This window comes from Oncorhynchus mykiss, chromosome 2, assembly GCF_013265735.2.
Source record: "Oncorhynchus mykiss isolate Arlee chromosome 2, USDA_OmykA_1.1, whole genome shotgun sequence".
Lineage (NCBI taxonomy): Eukaryota > Metazoa > Chordata > Actinopteri > Salmoniformes > Salmonidae > Oncorhynchus > Oncorhynchus mykiss.
The window spans coordinates 91,235,310-91,255,077 of NC_048566.1; the positions used below are offsets into that span (position 1 = coordinate 91,235,310).

Sequence of the window (19,768 nt, forward strand, 5' to 3'; positions counted from 1 at the left end):
AGACACGGCTAAGACATCCGGGTTTGCAGAGTGTGCTAAAGCAGTGAATAAAGCAAACTTAGGGAGGAGGCTTCTAATGTTAACATGCATAAAACCAAGGCCTTTACGGTTACAGAAGTCAACAAATGAGAGAACCTGGGGAATAGGAGTCGAGCTAGGCACTGTAGGTCCTGGATTAACCTCTACATCACCAGAGGAACAAATAATGTTATCATGATGCCACTTTGATTGAACGACGTTGTCATGGATGTTGTGTCTATTCATTCTTTGTAGTGATTCACGTGGAACCAAAGCAGGGCAGTGGGATTTGTTCTACTTTGACTGCTGTGTGTAAATAATACATCCAAAGAGGAGAAGGGTTAGTTTCCTGTTCTGGGGTAAAATGGATCACTGGAGCTCAGTGTTTGTAAAGGATACGACGAGAGCCTATCAGAAAGTGTAGTAGAGGCTAATTGGCCACACTTCCTAAGTCAGGAGTGACCACCAGTCTTTTCCAGTAGTGTCGGTGAAGAGTGTAGAAACAAGTGTGGGATATTATGTCACTCTATAAAAAACACATCCAAGCGTTCTGGTAAATAGTGTGATAATTGTTTGTCTGTAAAGTCAGAGTCCCCTGTTCTCACTTTCCTGATATTCATAAATCTAAAGAGAAGTTATATGATAATCTGATCCTCCATAGTGATTCCTTCATAGAGGATGATATCAACCACCTCTAAGTAGTCTCTAAGTAGCAGTGTAATTAATCAAGCTAGCAGGCCCCCACCCCAGCACTTCTGCCACCTGTTAAGGTTTCCAAGCACCAATGGTAGAGTACGGTTTCTCTCCAGTCCCTCGTGCTGACCTATCACATTACCCAATGAATATTTCATCCATTCCTCCAGTGATAGGATCCTTCACCTCCCAGAGACCAGTGGAGTAAACACAACACTAGACAAGGACTTAATTCCTGAAGTAAGGAGAGTATCTCTTGGTGGGATTTGGCAGTTGATGAGTTCCATCCATACTCGAAGCCTAGTATACCTACTTGTCTACTTGTAAGGTTGAATCAGGTGGAATCGGACCACATCTCTGGATGTGGATTCAACATGTCGCTGAGAGCCACATCTCACAGCAACCTGCAGTGCCTCTCCTCACCAAAGCCTCTGGCGTTGGACAACGGGATATACAAGACTTTCTCCCTGAGCAGCAGCAATATGAATGGGAACGGGGGAGGTGGCGGGAGGATAGTGTTTGGGAAGGAGCAGGTGGAGGAGGTGAAGGGGTTCTCTACGCCACACAGGAGGCCTGTGCGGGCGGTCAGACCGGTTAGTGCCCACAGCGTTAACGTCAGCGGATCCTTCCTACAGATCAACCATCTGCAAGGAGAGCTGGTGAGGAAGAGAAAGGTACGGTCTAGGAGGGAAAGGGGGATACCTTGTCAGCTCTAAAACTGAATGCATTCAACTGAAATGTGACTTCCGCATTTAACTCAACCCCTCATCGGTGCCCTGGAGCAGTTGTTGTTGGAGGTTAACTGCCTTGCTCAAGTGCAGAACGGCAGATTTTTCCACCTTCCGGCTCAGAATTCAAACCAGCGACCTTTTGGTTACTGGCCCAATGCTCTTAACCACTCGGCTACCTGACGGCAGTGTGTGCATGCATGTGTTGATTGTATGAAACCCAGAAATGTAGAAGTGAAACTGTGTCTGTCTTGTTTCCATGTTTATGTAAACCTTAGGAATGTGAAGACCTAAAGAAGGAAAATAAGTATCTATCCAATGAGATCCACATGGAGCGGATTATGATGCGGACAGAGAATGAACTCACCATGAGGAACCTGAGAAACCTTAACCAGGAGCTCCAGGCCCAGGTCAAAGAGGTACTGTCCCTCTTCCTCTCTCCAACACAGCAGAAAAGACAGGCCCTATTTAACGGCGATGCAGTAGAAAACACGAGCTAATTCAACACATTGAGCAGTACTTCCAGTTCTCATAGGTCATTTGCCAGTGCCACTATAGCTTTTCAACTCCACTTGAAAATCATCATTCTTAAACTGGTCTAATCCTGCATCGTCAAATTACAGCTGAGAACAGTAACATTCCTCCTCTGTGTGTAAAACCCATTCGCTCTGGCCTCCGCAGCTGAAGCACAAGGTGTACCTGGCCCAGCAGAGGGCGACGTTGTGCACCCGAGTGGCGGATGAGGCGACCGATGCGCGGGGCGAGGCAGAGAAGCACAGGGCCCTTGCAGAGGCCCGGGCCCACAGCCTAAGGCAGGACAGAGAACTGACAGAGGCAGACAGGAGCCAACTGAGCGAGGACCTGCTGAAGCTAAAAAAACAGGTATCTAAAGACACGCAGGAACACAGACATTCTCTCAGTTTGCGACTAATTACAGTCCTATAGTAGTGCAACAAGTAATAGTACACACTAACCTTTGGCTCAGTCAGGTTTGCCCTATGTAGAATACAAGAGACCCAGTAGCTTGTGATGATGTCTATGCTGTCTCAAACAGCACCAAGACGCTCAGCTTCTTCTGGCACAAACGGAGAAGAACTATTTTGAGACAAGGCTGAAGCTAGACAGGATATCAGGAGAGAAACAGGCTCTGCTGGAAGAGAACAGATGTCTGGAGGGGGACAGGGATGCTCTGAGGCACAAACTCAGACAAGTGATGGATGAGAACACAAAAGTCAACGAAAAGTAAGGCTACAGATGTGGCATCATGTAGTTATGTTATATATTCTATGTATACGCAGTATAATGCATTCTGTAGGAGAATGACAACTCGATAAGACTGACACACGTCCTGCTGAGCATGTCCTAATATGGACACCATAACCGTACATGCCATGCCAGGCTTTAAGGCTCTCCTATAAAATAGTCGTAGACCACACAGTTGGTGAATTAGACTATCCACTGTGATGTCTGTCTGCAGGGAGGCGAGTTCGAGGCGCAGGGCGTTGGTAGCGGAGGAGCAGAGTGAGAAGGACAGCCAGGCGAAGCAGGAAGCTAACCAGGAGAGGCGGCTGGTGGAGAAGGAGAGGCAGGAGCGCACAACCGAGTGTCTCAACTGGAGGGAGAAACATCAGGCTCTGGCAGACATCTTCAAAGCCCAGGAGGACCTCAAGTCTCAGAGGCAGAGCAAAGCAGTGAGTCAGACTCAGACCCCTTCTGCAGCACCAAATGTATCAGCAACAATCCCACTTTTGTCTTTCAGTGGGCTATAGTCTAATGAATATCTGGGATGTCAATCAGGTCCCATTACAATAACAGAGGTAGTTGAGATGAGACAATAGCGCCATCTAGCTGTTGACCAGGCCTAGGATAAATTGTCAGGCCTAGGATAAATTCTTACTCACTAGTTGTTAATTTATGTTGACTTTTCTCTCCCCAGTGTCAAGCTACTATCAAAAGCTTTTTCCTCTGCATGACAGAAAATGACCAGAGGGTGAAGATTCTGAAGAATCAAGATGGCACTCCCAGGAACTTCACAGTGAGAGGGTTTAACCATCATTGCACATATCACACTATAGGTCAAGTGATGTTGGTGCAAACTGAAGGCTATTCTATACTCTTCCTTGCCCTGCTGCAATCAATTTCACTCTCTCTTGCAGGAAGGGGATCCAATCTTCATCTCCACACCAGAGCATGGGGCTGAGGATGATGACAGGAGCTCATCCAGGTAACCAAGGACTTAGGATGCCTTGACCATTTTTATTTTTCTAGAATCCCAGTGGGTGTTTTTTTCCAACCCTTGAATAGGTTGTTCCAAGTCAGGTTGAGCTTGAAATAGACAGTCAGAGGTACAGTACTAAACATGTTCACACTTGAGTGACTGCTTCCTTTTCCCAGGAGCATGTTCAGAGTATCTGCCCCGCGAGTGGGAAAGGACCTAGGCCCATCTCACTTTGGTGATCTGTCTCCCGGCCTGGGAGGGGAGCACGAGGCCGGGCATCCACGGAGAAGCAGGAAAACGGTGGAATATTTCTGGATCCCAACAGATGAGGAATGACGGCATTATGCACATTGTTCACTGACGAGTTACAACCCATTTTGGAATAGCCTGTTTTGTTTGTTGATGCTTTTCTATTTACCAAGGGAAAAATGGAATGTGTCGTTTAAATGTAAAGAGTAGTCAACTTTCATGATGCGAAAGATGAAATGACAATCATGGGGCGGCAGGGTAGCCTAGTGGTTAGAGCGTTGGACTAGTAACCGAAAGGTTGCAAGTTCAAATCCCCGAGCTGACATGGTACAAATCTGTCGTTTTGCCCCTGAACAGGCAGTTAACCCACTGTTCCTAGGCCGTCATTGAAAATAAGAATTTGTTCTTAACTGACTTGCCTAGTTAAATAAAGATAAAATAAAAATAATCAGCACGGGAAAGTGAACACCATTTATATAGACATTTGTAATAGTTTGAATTAAAAAGTGCAAAGGACAACAAGTTTCAGTGCTCAAGTATTGGACTTTATTGACAGTTATGCAATAGGTGCACAATAGTCATTCCTTGAATACAACATGATCAAAATCTTTTTGCTTTCTAAATACACATGGCTTGAGAGCACATTAGCTAATCTTGTTGGGCAAAGTTAAAATTGTATTTCTCATGATTTCATTAAGACTTGAGTTACTGGTCTGTTGAGCCTTTTTTTCCTGATCTACAAGGGGACGACCGAAGCAAGAGTACTTTCTCTATGTAAACCTTTATTCACCAATAAAGACAGGATAAAATGTATTTGGTTCCAAATTTCTGGTTTGAGAAACAAATCAAATAGATCGTTCTACTTTCTTAAACTCAATATGCTGGGGAGAATATATTCCTGAACCACAACTTTGACAAATTGCAGGCAAAAGAGATAGGGAACAACAACGAGTTATCCAATTCAAGTTAAGTGTATTTTTCTTACGTTCTTAAACACTAGAGAACCGCATAAGGGGAGCTCCATTGGAAGTCCAATCCAAGGTTGTATTGTGGAAGTAGACCGCGATATTCATTTCGAAGACTTCTGCATTTGCTTGGGCTTTTTAGTATAAGTCTCTCTAAAAAAGATCTTCTGTATCCCAGCACAAAACACAAAGCCCATCTAACTAAGAGGTAGAAACAGACAACTTTTGAAACGTTACGGCAGCACACCAATGATTAACTTACAGTTTATATGATTCCATGTTAACGGAGTCTTGCAGCAACTCAGGTATGACAGAAGGATGTGTGTCTTAAGTCTACAGCTTTGCTTGAGGAATAGGTTCCCCATATACACAAAATGTAACATGTTCCTCATCAGCGACAGGGCATTGAAGAGCACTTTGGTTAAAAAAAAAATAATGGGAGAATGTATTTCAGATAAGCGTCGGTTGACCAAGCACACAAAATCCATGGTTTTACTAAAGTTGACCCACTGTCTAGATTGGGCATCTTTTGGATGACCTTTAGGGGAAATACTTGAAGGCTAAAACAGGTGTCAAATACAAGCCTTTTCTTCAAAGGGGATTAGAAATAATACCACGAGGAAATGCAATACTGCTGTCACAATGAGTAAATATGGCAAAACTAACTACATTGTCACAGTAGGAGAAAACCTACAAAAGTACAGATGTCGTTTGAGTCAGTCCATAGGCAACATTCAACTCCTATTGCAGAAACAGGACCCAAAACAAATCAACCTTTAAAGGTGAAATGGAAGGTACTATAAAAACAGAAGCTTCAGTAGCCTCTCTAGACCACAGAGACAGACAGTTATCTACTATGCCCTGATAACATGCTTGGCTTTATATTGCAGGACATAAGCAGTCTCTGGCAGTGGTTATGTTCAGTAGTTTAATAATGGGGGGAGGTGATGGTGGTAACATATCTGTACTGAATGTTAAAGTATGTTTCTCTGCTCTATGGTGCCTGGCAGTTCTGGTTGGTTTCTCAGTCGGCCTCTTCTTCAGACTCCTCTTCCTCCGCTGTTTCCAACCAGGTTAGCCACTGGTTGACCTAACAGGGGAGAAGGGTTATACAGGGCCATGTTAAGCAAAGGATAACGAAAATCTGTTACTGGACAAGTTCAGGTAGTAGGCTACCTCCCCGTTTCACACCATTTCAACATGCTTTCCACCAACTGAACGCAACCCTGTTGTGGTTGCTAGCATAAAGACTTGATTTACTCGCATAATTAAGGACTGGGTCCACATGGTTCAGTGTATTAGCTACCCATGGGTGAAATGTTGGATCTTTCCCAAAACAAGTACCTGGAATAAAGCTTTTCCTTTTCCAGGGAATTCTTGGGTAATATCTTCTTTCCATGCTAGGAAGGCTTCTTCTTCAATGATCTCCATGTCGTAGAAGTGGACATAGTAGCGCAGCAGCATGCCTGAAAAACACAACATTATGACATTTCTACCACAGTATGCCGCGGCAGAGACAGTTGCACTGAGGTCAAGACAGTAGAATATCCTACTTCCATGTCCAAAAACAATTAAAATCTTGATCACTGACAACTGAAGGAAAACAAACAGGTGAATGGGTTTCCACCACATTGACACCAAATGATTCATTTCGAATGGACAGCCTGGTCAGTGACGTGGGCCAGTAAACCTACCTTTGGGGAAGTGGCTGGCGTTACAGTGCACTTGCAGGGCGTACAGGGCGGAGACCTGCAGCTGAGGCTGGTCATGTAGGAACTTTTGCATGACTGGTTTGAAGGACAGCAGCAGCTGCTTCTCCTGGTCAAGCTGTTCTTTGGAGGGCCCTGCCACCTGCTCTTCTCCACCACTGCCCTCCTCCTCTTCCTCCTCCACCACCTCCACACAACACAGCTCCCCTGAGATGTACTGCAGGAAACTGAGGAGAGGGGAAGTAAGAACATGTTCAAATAGAAATTGATACCATTTGTGTCTTTTCCACATTCCATAGGTGTATGCATGTCTTGCCCCCCCCCCCCCCCAGGGTACATGAAAGTAAAAAAATAAAAATTGACTGCTTGAAAGGGAGATTCTACATTGTGACAAGTACAGTCCAGACTGTCATATTGGGCTCGAGCCTTGAATGAATACCTTTATTCAACCATAAGTAGTCTAAATACAGCCGAATTAAAAAGCATTCTCCATCCTGGAGGTTCAGTACCTACCTGGTCATGAGGATGTTGACAAAGCCCTTGTCAGTGTGGAGCTTGGGGGAAATGTTGTCTTTGATCCACTTGTAGATGGCCTGGGGAGAGGGGTCAGCCTTGATCTGCAGCAAAAGGTCCTTCTCCAGCTTCAACAGGGGGAACAAGAAGCTCAGACCCTTACCCTCCAGGATCTCCAGCATGCGGTCCTTGTTCTGGTCTATCTCTGGAAAACCACAACGGACAGACAGGTCAGATCAGCCATAGCGTCACTGATATGGAAGATGAATGTGCTGCAGTCTCTAATGATCACAAGATGTCATCACATGACAAATTAAACATCACAGTGAAATGAAAAACATTTCAGTCAATGAAGCGCCTTTACCGGGAGTATGTAGGAAGGAGGGTCGTCTACCTACCGGGTAGCATCTTCTGCATGTTGACCTTGCTCTGTTGAAAAAGGTCAGTGAGCCACTCCTTGTCCTTGAGTCTGGCAGTCTGCTGCAGGCAGAGCAGGAAGAGGGGGAAGTGGGTTCCATTCTCCAGTGGTTGGGCCAGCTCGGCCACGCTCACGAGCTCAGATATAATGGCCCGTGCTGCAAACTGGGCCAGGTACGACTTGACCAGGGGAACGTCCACCTCGATCTTAGGACACTGGTCCAGCACGTTGAGGAAAGCCTAAGTAGTGATGGAGGGTGAGAGACTAATAAAGTTAGGCCAAAGATATTGGTGAGAGAAAAACAAAGCTTTATCAAGCGCATGATATTAATTTGACCCACGTAAGCAAAACTAAATCCTAGTGATCACTGATCCTATTCCAAAATGAACATGGACAGACAGAATCAGACAATCATGTCCTAGTGAATGTGCTGTAGCATTAGCTGTAATCCGCTAACTGAAGACACGTACCTGCATGAAGTTCTCCCCGGTGATGAGGCCCTCGGTACGTAGTGTGTGGATGAGGGTGCTGGCGTGCTCCTTGTCGTCGTCAGACCGGTCCAGCGACACCACGATGACCTTACCCAGCATCTCTGCCAGAAAGTGCTTGGGAGCCTTCATGTCTCTGATGCCGTTAACAGCTTCATCAATGTGCTTACCGTTCAGGTACTCTGTCACAACTGTCTCCTAAAGGGGAGGATTGTGTTAGTGTTGCATCAGTGCCAATGGTAGGTCACAATAAAGCCTCACGATACCAATGATATCTACATTTTAGAAAACAGTACCGTTGCATAAGGTTTCATTCTAAACTCTGCAAAAAAAGAAACGGCCCTTTTTCAGGAGCCTGTCTTTCAAATATAATTTGTAAAAATCCAAAATAACTTCATAGATCTTCATTGTAAACAGTTTCCCATGCTTGTTCAATGATCCATAAACTATTAATGAACATGCACCTGCACATTTATGAAAACTTAGGACACTAAAGAGACCTTTCTACTGACTGAAAAACACTAAAAGATGCCCAGGGTCCCTGCGTGAACGTGCCTTAGACATGCTGCAAAAAAGCATGAGGATTGCAGATGTGGCCAGGGCAATAAATTGCTATGTACATACTGTGAAACGCTTAAGACAGCACTACAGGGAGACAGGACAGACAGCTGATCATCCTCGCAGTGGCAGACCATGTGTAACACAATGCACAGGATCGGTACAGCCGAACATCACACCTGCTGGACAGGTATAGGATGGCAACAACAACTGCCCGAGTTACACCAGGAACGCACAATCCTTCCATCAGTGCTCAGACTGTCCGCAATAGGCTGAGAGAGGCTGGACTGAGGGCCTGTAGGCCTGTTGTAAGGCAGGTCCTCACCAGACATCACCGACAACAACATTGCCTATGGGCACAAACCCACCGTCGCTGGACCAGACAGGACCGGCAAAAAGTGCTCTTCAATTATGAGTCGCGGTTTTGTCTCACCGGGGGTGATGGCCAGATTCGCATTTATCGTCGGAGGAATGAACGCTCATCATACACCAAGGCCTGTACTCTGGAGCGGGATCGATTTGGAGGTGGAGGGTCCATCATTGTGTCACAAAATCATCAGACTGAGCTCGTTGTCATTTCAGGCAATCGCAAAGACATCCTCCTCCCTCATGTGGTACCCTTCCTGCAGGCTCATCCTGATATGACCCTCCAGCATTACAATGCCACCAGCCATACTACTCGTTCTGTGCGTGATTTCCTGCAAGACGGGAATGTCAGTGTTCTGCCATGGCAAGCGAAAAGCCTGGATCTCAATCCCATTGAACACTTCTGGGACCTGTTGGATCGGAGGGTGAGGGCCATTCCCCCCTGAAATGTCCGGGAACTTGCAGGTGCCTTGGTGGAAGAGTGGGGTAACATCTCACAGCAAGAACTGGCAAATCTGGTGCAGTTCATGAGGAGGAGATGCCACCAGCTGCATTAAGTACTGCAGTGCCACACCAGATACTGACTGTTACTTTTGACCCCCCCCCCTTTGTTCAGGGACACATTACTCCATCTGTTAGTCACATGTCTGTGAAACTTGTTCAGTTTATGTCTTAGTTGTTGAATCTTGTTATGTTCATACAAATATTTCCAAGTTTGCTGAAAATAAATGCAGTTGACAGTGAGAGAACGTTTCTTTTTTTTGCTGAGTTTGTCAGTCACAGGTACAAAATGGTTGCCTACTGTTATTTTTAGCAGCTCTTCCCTAGCCGGCGGTGGTTTCTTGCTGCTCTTCTGAGGTTTCTCCTGAATGGGAAGAGGGTTGCTTTTGAGGCCGAGCTGTGGAGACTGGGAGAGAAGAGGGAAGCCCAGGTCAACTACATCGGACCATCCAACAGGACAAGCACCCAAAACCCCAGTTGGAATCAGTAGGGGGTCAATTCCTTTTCAATTCAAGAAAATTATATTCAATGTTCAAATGAGGAATTTCAGTTTTCTTCCGGATTTGAAATTAAATTACCCCAACAGTTAGAAATGCTGGGGTGTTAAAGTTGAGGGCTTTTGCTGTGCTCGGTCTCACCTGTCCCATTGGAGGGGTGTTGGTGCTGGGGGGGATCATAGTGGGCATCTGGGGCTGCAATTTGGGAACCTGGTTCTTGTTGAGGAGGAAAGACTGAGCCGGTCTCAGGCTGATCTACAACATAGAAGGTCGATGTGAGGGGAAACAGTAGCAGAATGGTTATAACGCATGGCATCTTGGAAAGGACAATATTCTGAGATGAGCATAACACCATGCCCTCGTGTCTCACAGTCAATGGACCAGAAGAAGCGATGTAGCGTAGGAGAGCAGGGAGTAGGAGACAAGAGACAGTTTAATTCAGTCGTTTTATAATCTGCTTGCTTTGAGTAGACCAAAAACCACAGAACTAATGTCTTCCCTCACAGTAAGATGTTTAGGGCTGATTTCATGGACTAAATGTAATCTTAGACCACACTCTCCCAATGGAAATTCTACATTAAATGCTTTTTAATCCATGACTAGGCTTATTCTCAGTCAGGCAAACCAGCAGTGTTCAACTTGTGTTCTATAGTCAGAGGGGTTTTTCCTCTGACTAGGAATGTCGCCAGACTGGTGGTAGATTCCTGTACCTCATCTAAGTTGAGTTGTCCCTTCTTGCTGAAGCGTGGAGGCATGTCCTTGTTGGACTGGACCTGCTGGTTCTGGAAATGCTGATTCTGCACCTGGAAAACAGACCAGACAAAGAGTATCAATAGGTGGCACTAGCAAGAAGTGTAACAGGTTTCCTTTCCACAAGCAGGAAGGAGAGACAGCTCATCTCGGTTGTGTATACATGCCCTGAAAACAATGTTTTATTTATGCTGAAAGTTGACTAAACCATCAATCTGGCCAACTCGCTCCTGTTCTTAAAAACATTAAAACTGCATTAAATCAAAGTAGCTGATCAGATCCAATGATTTACTGCTAGTTTGATAATCATCAAGGCTGTAAGATTACCTGGTTGGACTTGATGAAGGGCTTGTTGGAACCCATTTCGAACTGAGACTGTGGTTGGGGGGCGGTGTTGTGGCTGTTGTGTCCGTTGCCGTTGTAGAGCGGATTGGAGCGATGACGTCCCATAGTGGGAGAGAACCGGTCCTGAATGACCCCCGGGCCCGTCCCGATCCCACCGCCTGAGAGTGCAGGAAGTGACAAAACTACTTTTTGCTGTCACAGTTTTAAAGTGCTGATCAGGATAAACGATCCCCGCAAACACTGTCAGACAACTAGTGTTTAATGGAGGAGCAGGAGAACACTCCGTTTGGAATGGGTTATCTACAACAGGGGGTTCTCAAACTTTTTGGGCACGGGGACCCATTTTGTGATAGAATATTAATCAGGGACACACTCAATCAGAACACAACTCCAGTGAGAATAACATACAACTTTTACTACGACATCAGGACTGCATGAAACATTAAAGCCCACACCTACCTGGCATTTGCCCAAACATGTCAGCCAATCCCCCGAGAGTCTCCATTTTCATTCGGTTGGGCATGAAGGGGCCTTCCAAGAAGAAGTCCATCTTCATCCCCTGAGCCATGGTCGCTGGAATGAAAACACCCAAATCCTGTGGAGGGAGAAGACACATACCAATGAGCTGGGCTCAAAAAGGCCCAAAACACATCGTATTTGTTGGTTCTTGATGCTGTAGTAATATAGCCATGGGCATTCTCTGCCACTTACCACTCTTAGTAGATGCTTACTCAGTGCATCTAATGGAAGCATGCGATCATTCAGAAGACAGATTTTCTCTGGTGTATAATACATTGCAAGTTTCTTTTAAAAGAGAGACCCGGTGGGGTTGCCAGGAAGCATCAGTTATAAAACAAGCCTAGGGCTGCTGTAGCAACTGTAGTTTGGCCTGAGAGACCACAGGTAGGGCATCACAGGTTCAAAGACATTGCACCAACCAAATGCTACTTTGCCTTAAGATGTTTGTATACACAAAATTCCTCAATTTGTGTCCCCCTTCCCCCCCCCCCCCCCCCCCTCACCTGAGATGGAACAACAAGACTCTCACAGTCCATAGTGTGGACAAAACTGGAACTGACTCACTTTCACTGCCTCCTGGCGGATCTGGTTGATGGTCTTTGGTCCATTGTCGATGAATGCTTTGCGGGGGACCCAGTTGTTGTCCCGCAGCTCCACCGTGTCCTGCAGCAGGAAGCGGATCCTGGCAGGCAACTCCTTGTTGTTCATTAAGGATAGCATACGGCCAAAGTACTGGTCCATTAAAGACTGGGAAGATGGACAGTGGTGTTAGGAGACGGGCACATACACACTCACAAATCGCATTGGGCCAAAGTACTGATTGATTTAAGACTGGGGGAACAGCGGTGTCATGACAGAGAGAAGTTGAAGTGGGAAGTTTACATGCACTTCGGTTGGGAGTCATTAAAACTCACTTTTCAACTACTCCAAATTTCTTGCTAACAAACTATAGTTTTGGCAAACCGGTTAGGATATCTACATTGTGCATGACATGTAATTTTTCCAACAATTGTTTACAGACAGATTATTTTACTTCTAACTTCCTGTATCAGAATTCCATTGGGTCAGAAGTTTACATACACTAAGTTGACTGTGCCTTTAAACAGCTTGGAAAATTTCAGAAAATGATGTCATGGCTTTAGAAAATTCTGATAGGTTAATTGACATAATTTGAGGTGTACCTGTGGATGTATTTCAAGGCCTACCATCAAACCCAGTGCCTCTTTCCTTGACATCATTGAAAAATCAAAAGGAATCAGCCAAGACCTCAGAAAAAAAACGATTGTAGACTCCCACAAGTCTGGTTCATTCTTGGGAGCAATTTCCAAACGCCTGAAGATACCACGTTCATCTGTACAAACAATAGTACACAAGTATAAACACCATGGGACCACGCAGCGGTCATACCGCTCAGGAAGAAGACACGTTAGGTCTCCTAGAGAGTAATGTACTTTGGTGCGAAAAGTGCAAATCAATCTCAGAACAGCAGGAAAGGACCTTGTAAAGATGCTGAAGGAAACAGGTCCAAACGTCTCCATCTACAGTAAAACGAGTCATATATCGAAATAACCTGAAAGGCCGCTCAGCAAGGAAGAAGCCACTGCTCCAAAACCGCAATAAAAAGCCAGACTACGGTTTGCAACTGCACATGGGGACAAAGATAGTACATTTTGGAGAAATGTCCTCTGGTCTGATGAAACAAAAACAGAACTGTTTGGCCATAATGACCATCGTTATGTTTGGAGGAAAAAGGGGGAGGATTGCAAGACGATAGAACACCATCCCAACCGTGAAGCACAGGGGTGGCAGAATCATATTGTGGGGGTGCTTTGCTGCACTTCCTAAAATAGATGGCATCATAAGGCAGGAAAATTATGTGGATATATTGAAGCAACATCTCAAGACATCAGTCAGGAAGTTAAAACTTGGTCAAAAATGGATCTTCCAAATGAACAATGACCCCAAGCATACTTCCAAAGTTGTGGCAAAACGGCTTAACTTCTCTAGGGTAGGGGGCAGCATTTGGATGAAAAGCGTGCCCAAATTAAACTGCCTTCTACTCAGGCCCAGAAGATAGGATATGCATATAACTGGTAGATTTGGATATAAAACACTAAAGTTTCCAAAACTGTTAAATTAGTGTTTGAGTATAATAGAACTGATTTGGCAGACGAAAACCTGAGAAATCCATTCAGGAAGTAGGATTTTATTTATTTATTTTTCCTATTCAATGCCATTACAGTATCCATTGACATAGGACTAAAATTGCAGGTCCTATGCCTTCCACTAGATGTCAGTCTTTAGAAATTGTTTCAGGCTTGTATTCTGAAAAATGAGGGAATAAGTGCAGTCTGAATGAGTGGACCCTGCCGTGTCACAGAGCTTTTTCATGCACGCGACCGAGAGAGTGCCTTTCTTGCTTACCTTTTATATTGACAACGTTATTGTCCGGTTTAAATATTATCGATTATTTCAGATAAAAACAACCTGAGGATTGATTATGAACATCGTTTGAAATGTTCTACGAACTTTACGGATGCTATTTGGATTTTTTGTCTGCCTGTTGTGACTGCGTTTGAGCCTGTGGATTACTGAACAAAATACGAACAAAACGGAGGTCTTTGGATATAAATTTATTGAATAAATTAATGTCTTCTGAGTGCAACCATATGAAGATCAAAGGTAAGTGATTCATTTTCTCTATTTCTGACTTGTGTAACTCTTCTACTTGGCTGGTTACTGTTTGTAATGATTTGTCTGCTGGGTGCTGTTCTCAAATAATCGTATGGTATGCTTTTGCCGTAAAGCATTTTTTAAATCTGACACCGTGGTTGGATTCACAAGAAGTTCATCTTTAAACCCACGTAAAATAGTTGTATCTTTTCTGAATTATTATGAGTATTTCTGCATTTGAATTTGGCGCTCTGCAATCTCACTGGACGTGAGTTTAAATGCATTTGGCTAAGGTGTAGGTAAACTTCCGACTTCAACTGTACATGAGACATACTGCTTGGCTGTGTGCCAAGTGGAGCAGCAGGGACCACAGCCAGACTGATAGGGAAAAGAGAACGTACCTTAGCTTTGTCATGGTCGAGTCTAGGGCCCACTGTTCTCATTATCTGACAGAGGCACTCCACATCCTCCCCCATATCCTTGAGCTGGACTCTCTTCTTCTTTTCCAAAAGCTGGGGAGAGGAAGATGACGGCGTTATACAAGTGGCATATTAGGGACCCGTGCCAGTAGAACATGTAACTAAGATTGTCAAGCATAGCAGAAATCAAATGTATTCAGGGACAAAGTTGTAATCGGAAGTTGTCAATCAATGATAAAAAATAAAAAATCCAAAAGAACTAGACTGAACGTACTGTTTTGATGCACTTATGAAGGATAGATTCATGGATGAGGTCGAGTTTGCCAAGTTCCGAGATGAATTTAATGTTTCCAAGCATCTTGATCTTGGCAATGGCACGCTGCTCCTCCTCCTCAGAAGTAAGAGGGTTGTCATGTTTGTCATAGACTACGGGAAGAAAAACAGAGTTAGTGTACAATGGTGAGTCAATGGGTGGTTGGACTTTTTCCAAAGGAGCCGTGTAGGGGAGATCTAGTACTCACTTTCAACATTTCTGCTGCGATTTTCAAATTCATCTTGAAGCTTGGAAATTAGAAGTCTTCTGAAGGTCTGCAAAAATCAGGAAAACATTTGAGATTGAACACCAGGACCAGTGACATTCTATACAGCCACTTGGACATTAAGAAAATAAATATTGCATTTTCTAGACGCTAATGTACAGCAGTTTTAAGTTGATTAGAAGACAGAACCTTGCAGAATAAAAGCTATCCAAATGTGATGCTTACAGTGCTCTGCTTTTGGGATGTTTGGATTTCGGATGAAGGGCCATCAAAGTTTGGTGCGTCCTCTGCCAAACGCAGACATAGCTGAGCATAGAGCGAGCTATATTTGGGCTCTTCTAGGGCTTTGTCTACAATCTGGACAGGAGGGAGGAGAGAAAAAGGCCATTTAAAAAAACAAGTATGAGTCATGCATGGAGGATGCCAAGGAATTGTGGAATACATTTGCAAAGAGCAGACAGTTAAGGGGAAACAGAGCCTTACTTACCAGCAAGATGATTGCTTTAAGGACGAGTTTTGTATCTACGCCCACGTTGAGTAGCTCAAGGCATAGCTTGTCAAACTTCTCAGGCGTGAGCTTGTTGAGTATGCTACAGAGGAGAAGAGCAGGGAAAGGAAAGAACAGGAAAATGTCAAGTCAGGGGTACATGCCTAATCAAGAGGGGTTGAGAAAGCAACAAGCTTTGCTTGTTAGCCAAATAAAAGAGTTGCAGTTCTCTGCTGTAGTAAACATCACCTGATAGAGAAGCATGTGCTCATGCAGGCAACAAGCATGATAAAACCAAATCACACAACTGAGAACATCTTGTCAGTGAGGCGATTACACTTAAACCAATTGGTGGCCAAATTGCATTTCTTGACACTGACTTACCCCCTCACTTTCCTGAAGATTGCATCGTGTCGCTCTTTTTCATTGCTGGAGTTGGCATCTCGTCTAGTGCTTCGTGAAGGAACCCATTTCGGAGCGCTGTGCCCTGGGGGTTTCCCCAGGAACTCGCTGGAGTAAGAGAAAGGAGACTGTTGAGCTACGGCTCCAAGTGATCACACTGGCCACCAGTACATAAAGGTGACAGAAAACACACAGAGGATGACATTTATCATTAAAGAGCATCATCAACTCCACTCAAACACATAGGCCCCTAGTTGACATACAAAAAGTGTATAGGGCTCCCGAGTGGTGCAGCAGTCTATGGCACTGCATCTCAATACTAGAGGCGTCACTACAGACACCCTGGTTCAAATCCAGGCTGTATCACAACCGGCTATGATTGAGAGTCCCACAATTGACACAGCGTTGTCCTGGTTTGGCTGGTGTAGGCCGTCATTGCAAATAAGAATTTGTTCTTAACCGACTTGCCTAGTTAAATAAAAGGTGTTTAATTATTATTTATTTTTTATGTTTTAAAGGCCTTATAGCTAACCACTAGGCTACCTTAGTGGTTAGAGCGTTGGACTAGTAACCGATAGGTTGCAAGATCAAATCCCCGAGCTGACAAGGTAAAAATCTGTCGGTCTGCCCCTGAACAAGGCACTGTTCCTAGGCCGTCATTGAAAATAAGAATTTGTTCTTAACTGACTTGCCTAGTTAAATAAAGTTAAAATATTTTAAATAAAAAATAAATAAAAAAAACATTTTAGGATTTAAATGGGGAAAATGACCCCTGTGCAGAGTTTATTATTTGAGGACCCTTAGGGAGAGTTTCTGGGGATCATGCCTGTGTGGTAGGCCTACCTGTTGCCGACAGTCTTGGGATTGTGCTGAGGTGCACCCCTAACACCTCCTCCTCCCGAAGAAGCACTGTTAGGATAAAAAGAGAACGTTATTCATTATGCAAGACCATCGCACATGAATTGTCAATGTTTTACTAATTGAAAATATTGCTAGCAGCTTCACACACCCCTCTATATTCCAATAATGTCCTGTAAGTGGAAGCTAAAAAGTGCTTGTGATTTAAGGACCATACAGTTGGTTCCCCAAGATATGTCAATACATTGTTACCCAGAGCCTTATATATATATATATATATATATTAATTAAAAAAACAAACATATACACACACACACATACGGCTCCGTTGTCATCTATTCATCTAGGACTTTAGCCTACTTCAAGCTTAAGTTACCACTGTTACTGTCAAGGAGAATCTGGAAACACATTGGCCTATGTCAGCCATAAAGATATGACAAATCACAATGGATTGACATAGGACCGTGTTATCATCACCATAGTAATATCACCACTGTGGATCGGAACACTTATTTACATTCAACATTTTGAGCATAAAGAGTAACCCACTTTTCCTTGATTTTGCTTTGTTGAAGCCATTCTTGTTGCATAATATCCACGGTCTTAATCTTCATGGAAAGCAAGTACATTAATTATCACATTAGGCAGATCACATTATTGGGATAACATAGCCTACCCCTGGATGGGTAAGCCAGTGAGGCCAAATAAACAAGTCATAACGATTAATTGCAATATTGACTGTGAAACAATGGTGGAAATAGGGAGAAATTCAGTCTTGCCATCCCTGGTTCCAGCGTAACCAAAAAGGGGTGTGGTGCAGATTTCAATATCAGTACATCCGAAATGGTAGTGGCGTTTTAGTGACCCTGAAATCTTTATGAATAAACATTGGTAATTACAATTGGCAACATACAGAGGACACAAAACATTTGTCACTGTCAATTGTTTGGGAGCAGGAGCTGGCTGGTACGACATTGTGCACATTCAGAGTAGGAAGAATAATCTTATCAGTCAGTGCTATACTATTTTATGTTATACAGTGTCAGTTTGACACATTTTTGAGTCATAGCTTTGAATGTGGTTTGACAGCATCCTGACCCTAAAGCCCTTGGATGACATCAATGTCAAGTGACATGTTTGGAAGATCTCTGTGGGGCAGAGACTATACGGTTGGATTGCTGTACTATTGTGTAATAGTTAAGAGCCAGGGACCATTGAAAAACGTATGCTAAACATGTGTTCCTGACCAATAGAATTTGATTTGAGAGCAGCGGCTTACTGATCCATTGGGGTGGGTAGTTTCTGATCATCAACGGACAGTACTCAACGTACTAGCCATGTACTTCCATACAGCTAAAGGGTGGGTTATGAGGAACAAATGCCACAGCACAGAGAGCAGATGCTGCTGATGAAACCCTATTGTGTGAGTAGCTATTTGGAAGTGTCCATTCATTTTCTAAAAGGGATTCCTACCAAGGGAAGAACATACCTGAAACGAGAAGCACCCCCTTCTGCAATCACACTCTCCACTTTGGCGGCTTGACAACGATGAATCTTTAAAATAATAATAGGGAGGGGTGGAGAAAACGGTGCTGTAGGAGAGAAAGATATGCATCATACACTAACGTTAACATCATGAGTTGCATACTCTACCAACAAATACAAGGGTTGTTCACTAATTAGCCTGCCGGTAAAGATGTCTTCGACGGCAGTCTTTGTCAAGCGCAACAAAGCAAAGGCTAGCTGGCTAATTAGCTAACGTTAGCTACGCCAGCACTCCCTGTCAAGGCAAGTTTCTCCAGTTGACGTTAAAACCTGCTACTTTTAGCAATTTGTTCAAGACACACACGTTTGTTCATTGTGGAATAGTGAATGTGTACATCATCTTAGTAAAGTGAGATCAGAAATGTGTGATATTAGATAACGCTAGATTGCGCTAGCACTAATCATAGAAAAAAAGTATGACTAGAACGGGCTTGGAACATTGAATGGGGACGACGGTTCTATTTATTCTTATTTCTATGGCTCTACCGTTACCTAACTAGCATGCTAGCCCCTTGGCTTGAACGTAACGAGCTAGTTAGCTAGCTAAAAGGAAGTATAATGTTCTGTATATTGTGTTGAACTGTTGATCATGTGTCAGACAGTGTATAACAAAGATGTTTGTAATGTTTCAATATTTGTCTATAATTAGCCGGTAACCGCATGGCAGCATTAAAACATGACCATGTTATTCCATCACGACGCCATTTTATGCAGTAATCAGCTGGCGAGGCTATCTAGCTAGCATAGGGTAGCCATTTTAGAAAAACTGGTGCAAATGTGTAAGGAAATTTGAATCTTACCTTTACTAAAAGAACTTCAGTGTTGTATTTTTGGTGGGCACAAAAGAAGAAATGTAAAATAAAAATATAAAAAAAGGTTATTTGAAAGCGTGAGAGAGCCAATGATATCAGGTACGACAGAGTAGCTATCTGAACGTACACTTTTCCTTCGTGCTAGAGAAGACTAAAAGGTAGTCTATCTACGACGTCATTCTTGAACTCGATCTGTAGCGGCCGAAATGTCACAATATGCATTGTTCACGCAATTCGTTGCTATGTTTCTTTTAGCGAATCACAACTAAGACATATTTGAAGGCAGTGCCTACATTTAATATTACCCAATGAGAGTGGCTTTCAGCTAAGGGTAACCGCCCCTTGTAGTTGATTGACGTAAATTTCACTCAGCCGCAGTGCAGGGAAAGAGATTTGACGTTTATGAAATATACAAGAAACAGCAGCCGTCCAAACCTTCCTAGGGGCAAGGATGAGTAAAATGCACACTGCAATTTTTTTGTGCATGCTGAAGGTGGA

At 43.9% G+C, this 19,768-nt stretch overlaps 2 protein-coding genes across 3 annotated transcripts; one reads left to right on the forward strand and one right to left on the reverse strand.

Moving 5' to 3' along the window:
* Positions 1–155: 155 nt before the first annotated feature.
* LOC110499641 (microtubule-associated tumor suppressor 1 homolog) lies at positions 156–4,428 on the forward strand. Its single transcript, XM_021576732.2, has 8 exons — positions 156–1,385; positions 1,718–1,858; positions 2,121–2,321; positions 2,494–2,681; positions 2,917–3,130; positions 3,376–3,474; positions 3,596–3,663; positions 3,834–4,428. The coding sequence occupies exons 1-8, from the start codon at positions 1,086–1,088 to the stop codon at positions 3,991–3,993; spliced, it is 1,371 nt and encodes a 456-aa protein (XP_021432407.2). The 5' UTR covers positions 156–1,085; the 3' UTR covers positions 3,994–4,428.
* Positions 4,429–4,434: 6 nt separating this feature from the next.
* Positions 4,435–19,532, reverse strand: eif4g2b (eukaryotic translation initiation factor 4, gamma 2b). Of its 2 annotated transcripts, XM_021576730.2 has the most exons (22): positions 19,259–19,532; positions 18,403–18,505; positions 17,463–17,521; positions 16,899–16,964; positions 16,038–16,163; positions 15,654–15,756; positions 15,392–15,523; positions 15,149–15,215; positions 14,902–15,053; positions 14,610–14,720; positions 12,100–12,282; positions 11,476–11,611; positions 10,999–11,174; positions 10,632–10,724; positions 10,063–10,176; positions 9,726–9,830; positions 7,982–8,197; positions 7,492–7,750; positions 7,094–7,298; positions 6,566–6,807; positions 6,216–6,337; positions 4,435–5,961 (listed from the first exon to the last, which is right to left on the reverse strand). In XM_021576730.2, the coding sequence occupies exons 3-22, from the start codon at positions 17,501–17,503 to the stop codon at positions 5,896–5,898; spliced, it is 2,715 nt and encodes a 904-aa protein (XP_021432405.1). In that variant the 5' UTR covers positions 17,504–17,521; positions 18,403–18,505; positions 19,259–19,532; the 3' UTR covers positions 4,435–5,895. The 2 variants fall into 2 exon arrangements, with proteins under 2 accessions (XP_021432405.1, XP_021432406.1); XM_021576731.2 differs by lacking the exon at positions 17,463–17,521.
* Positions 19,533–19,768: the final 236 nt, after the last annotated feature.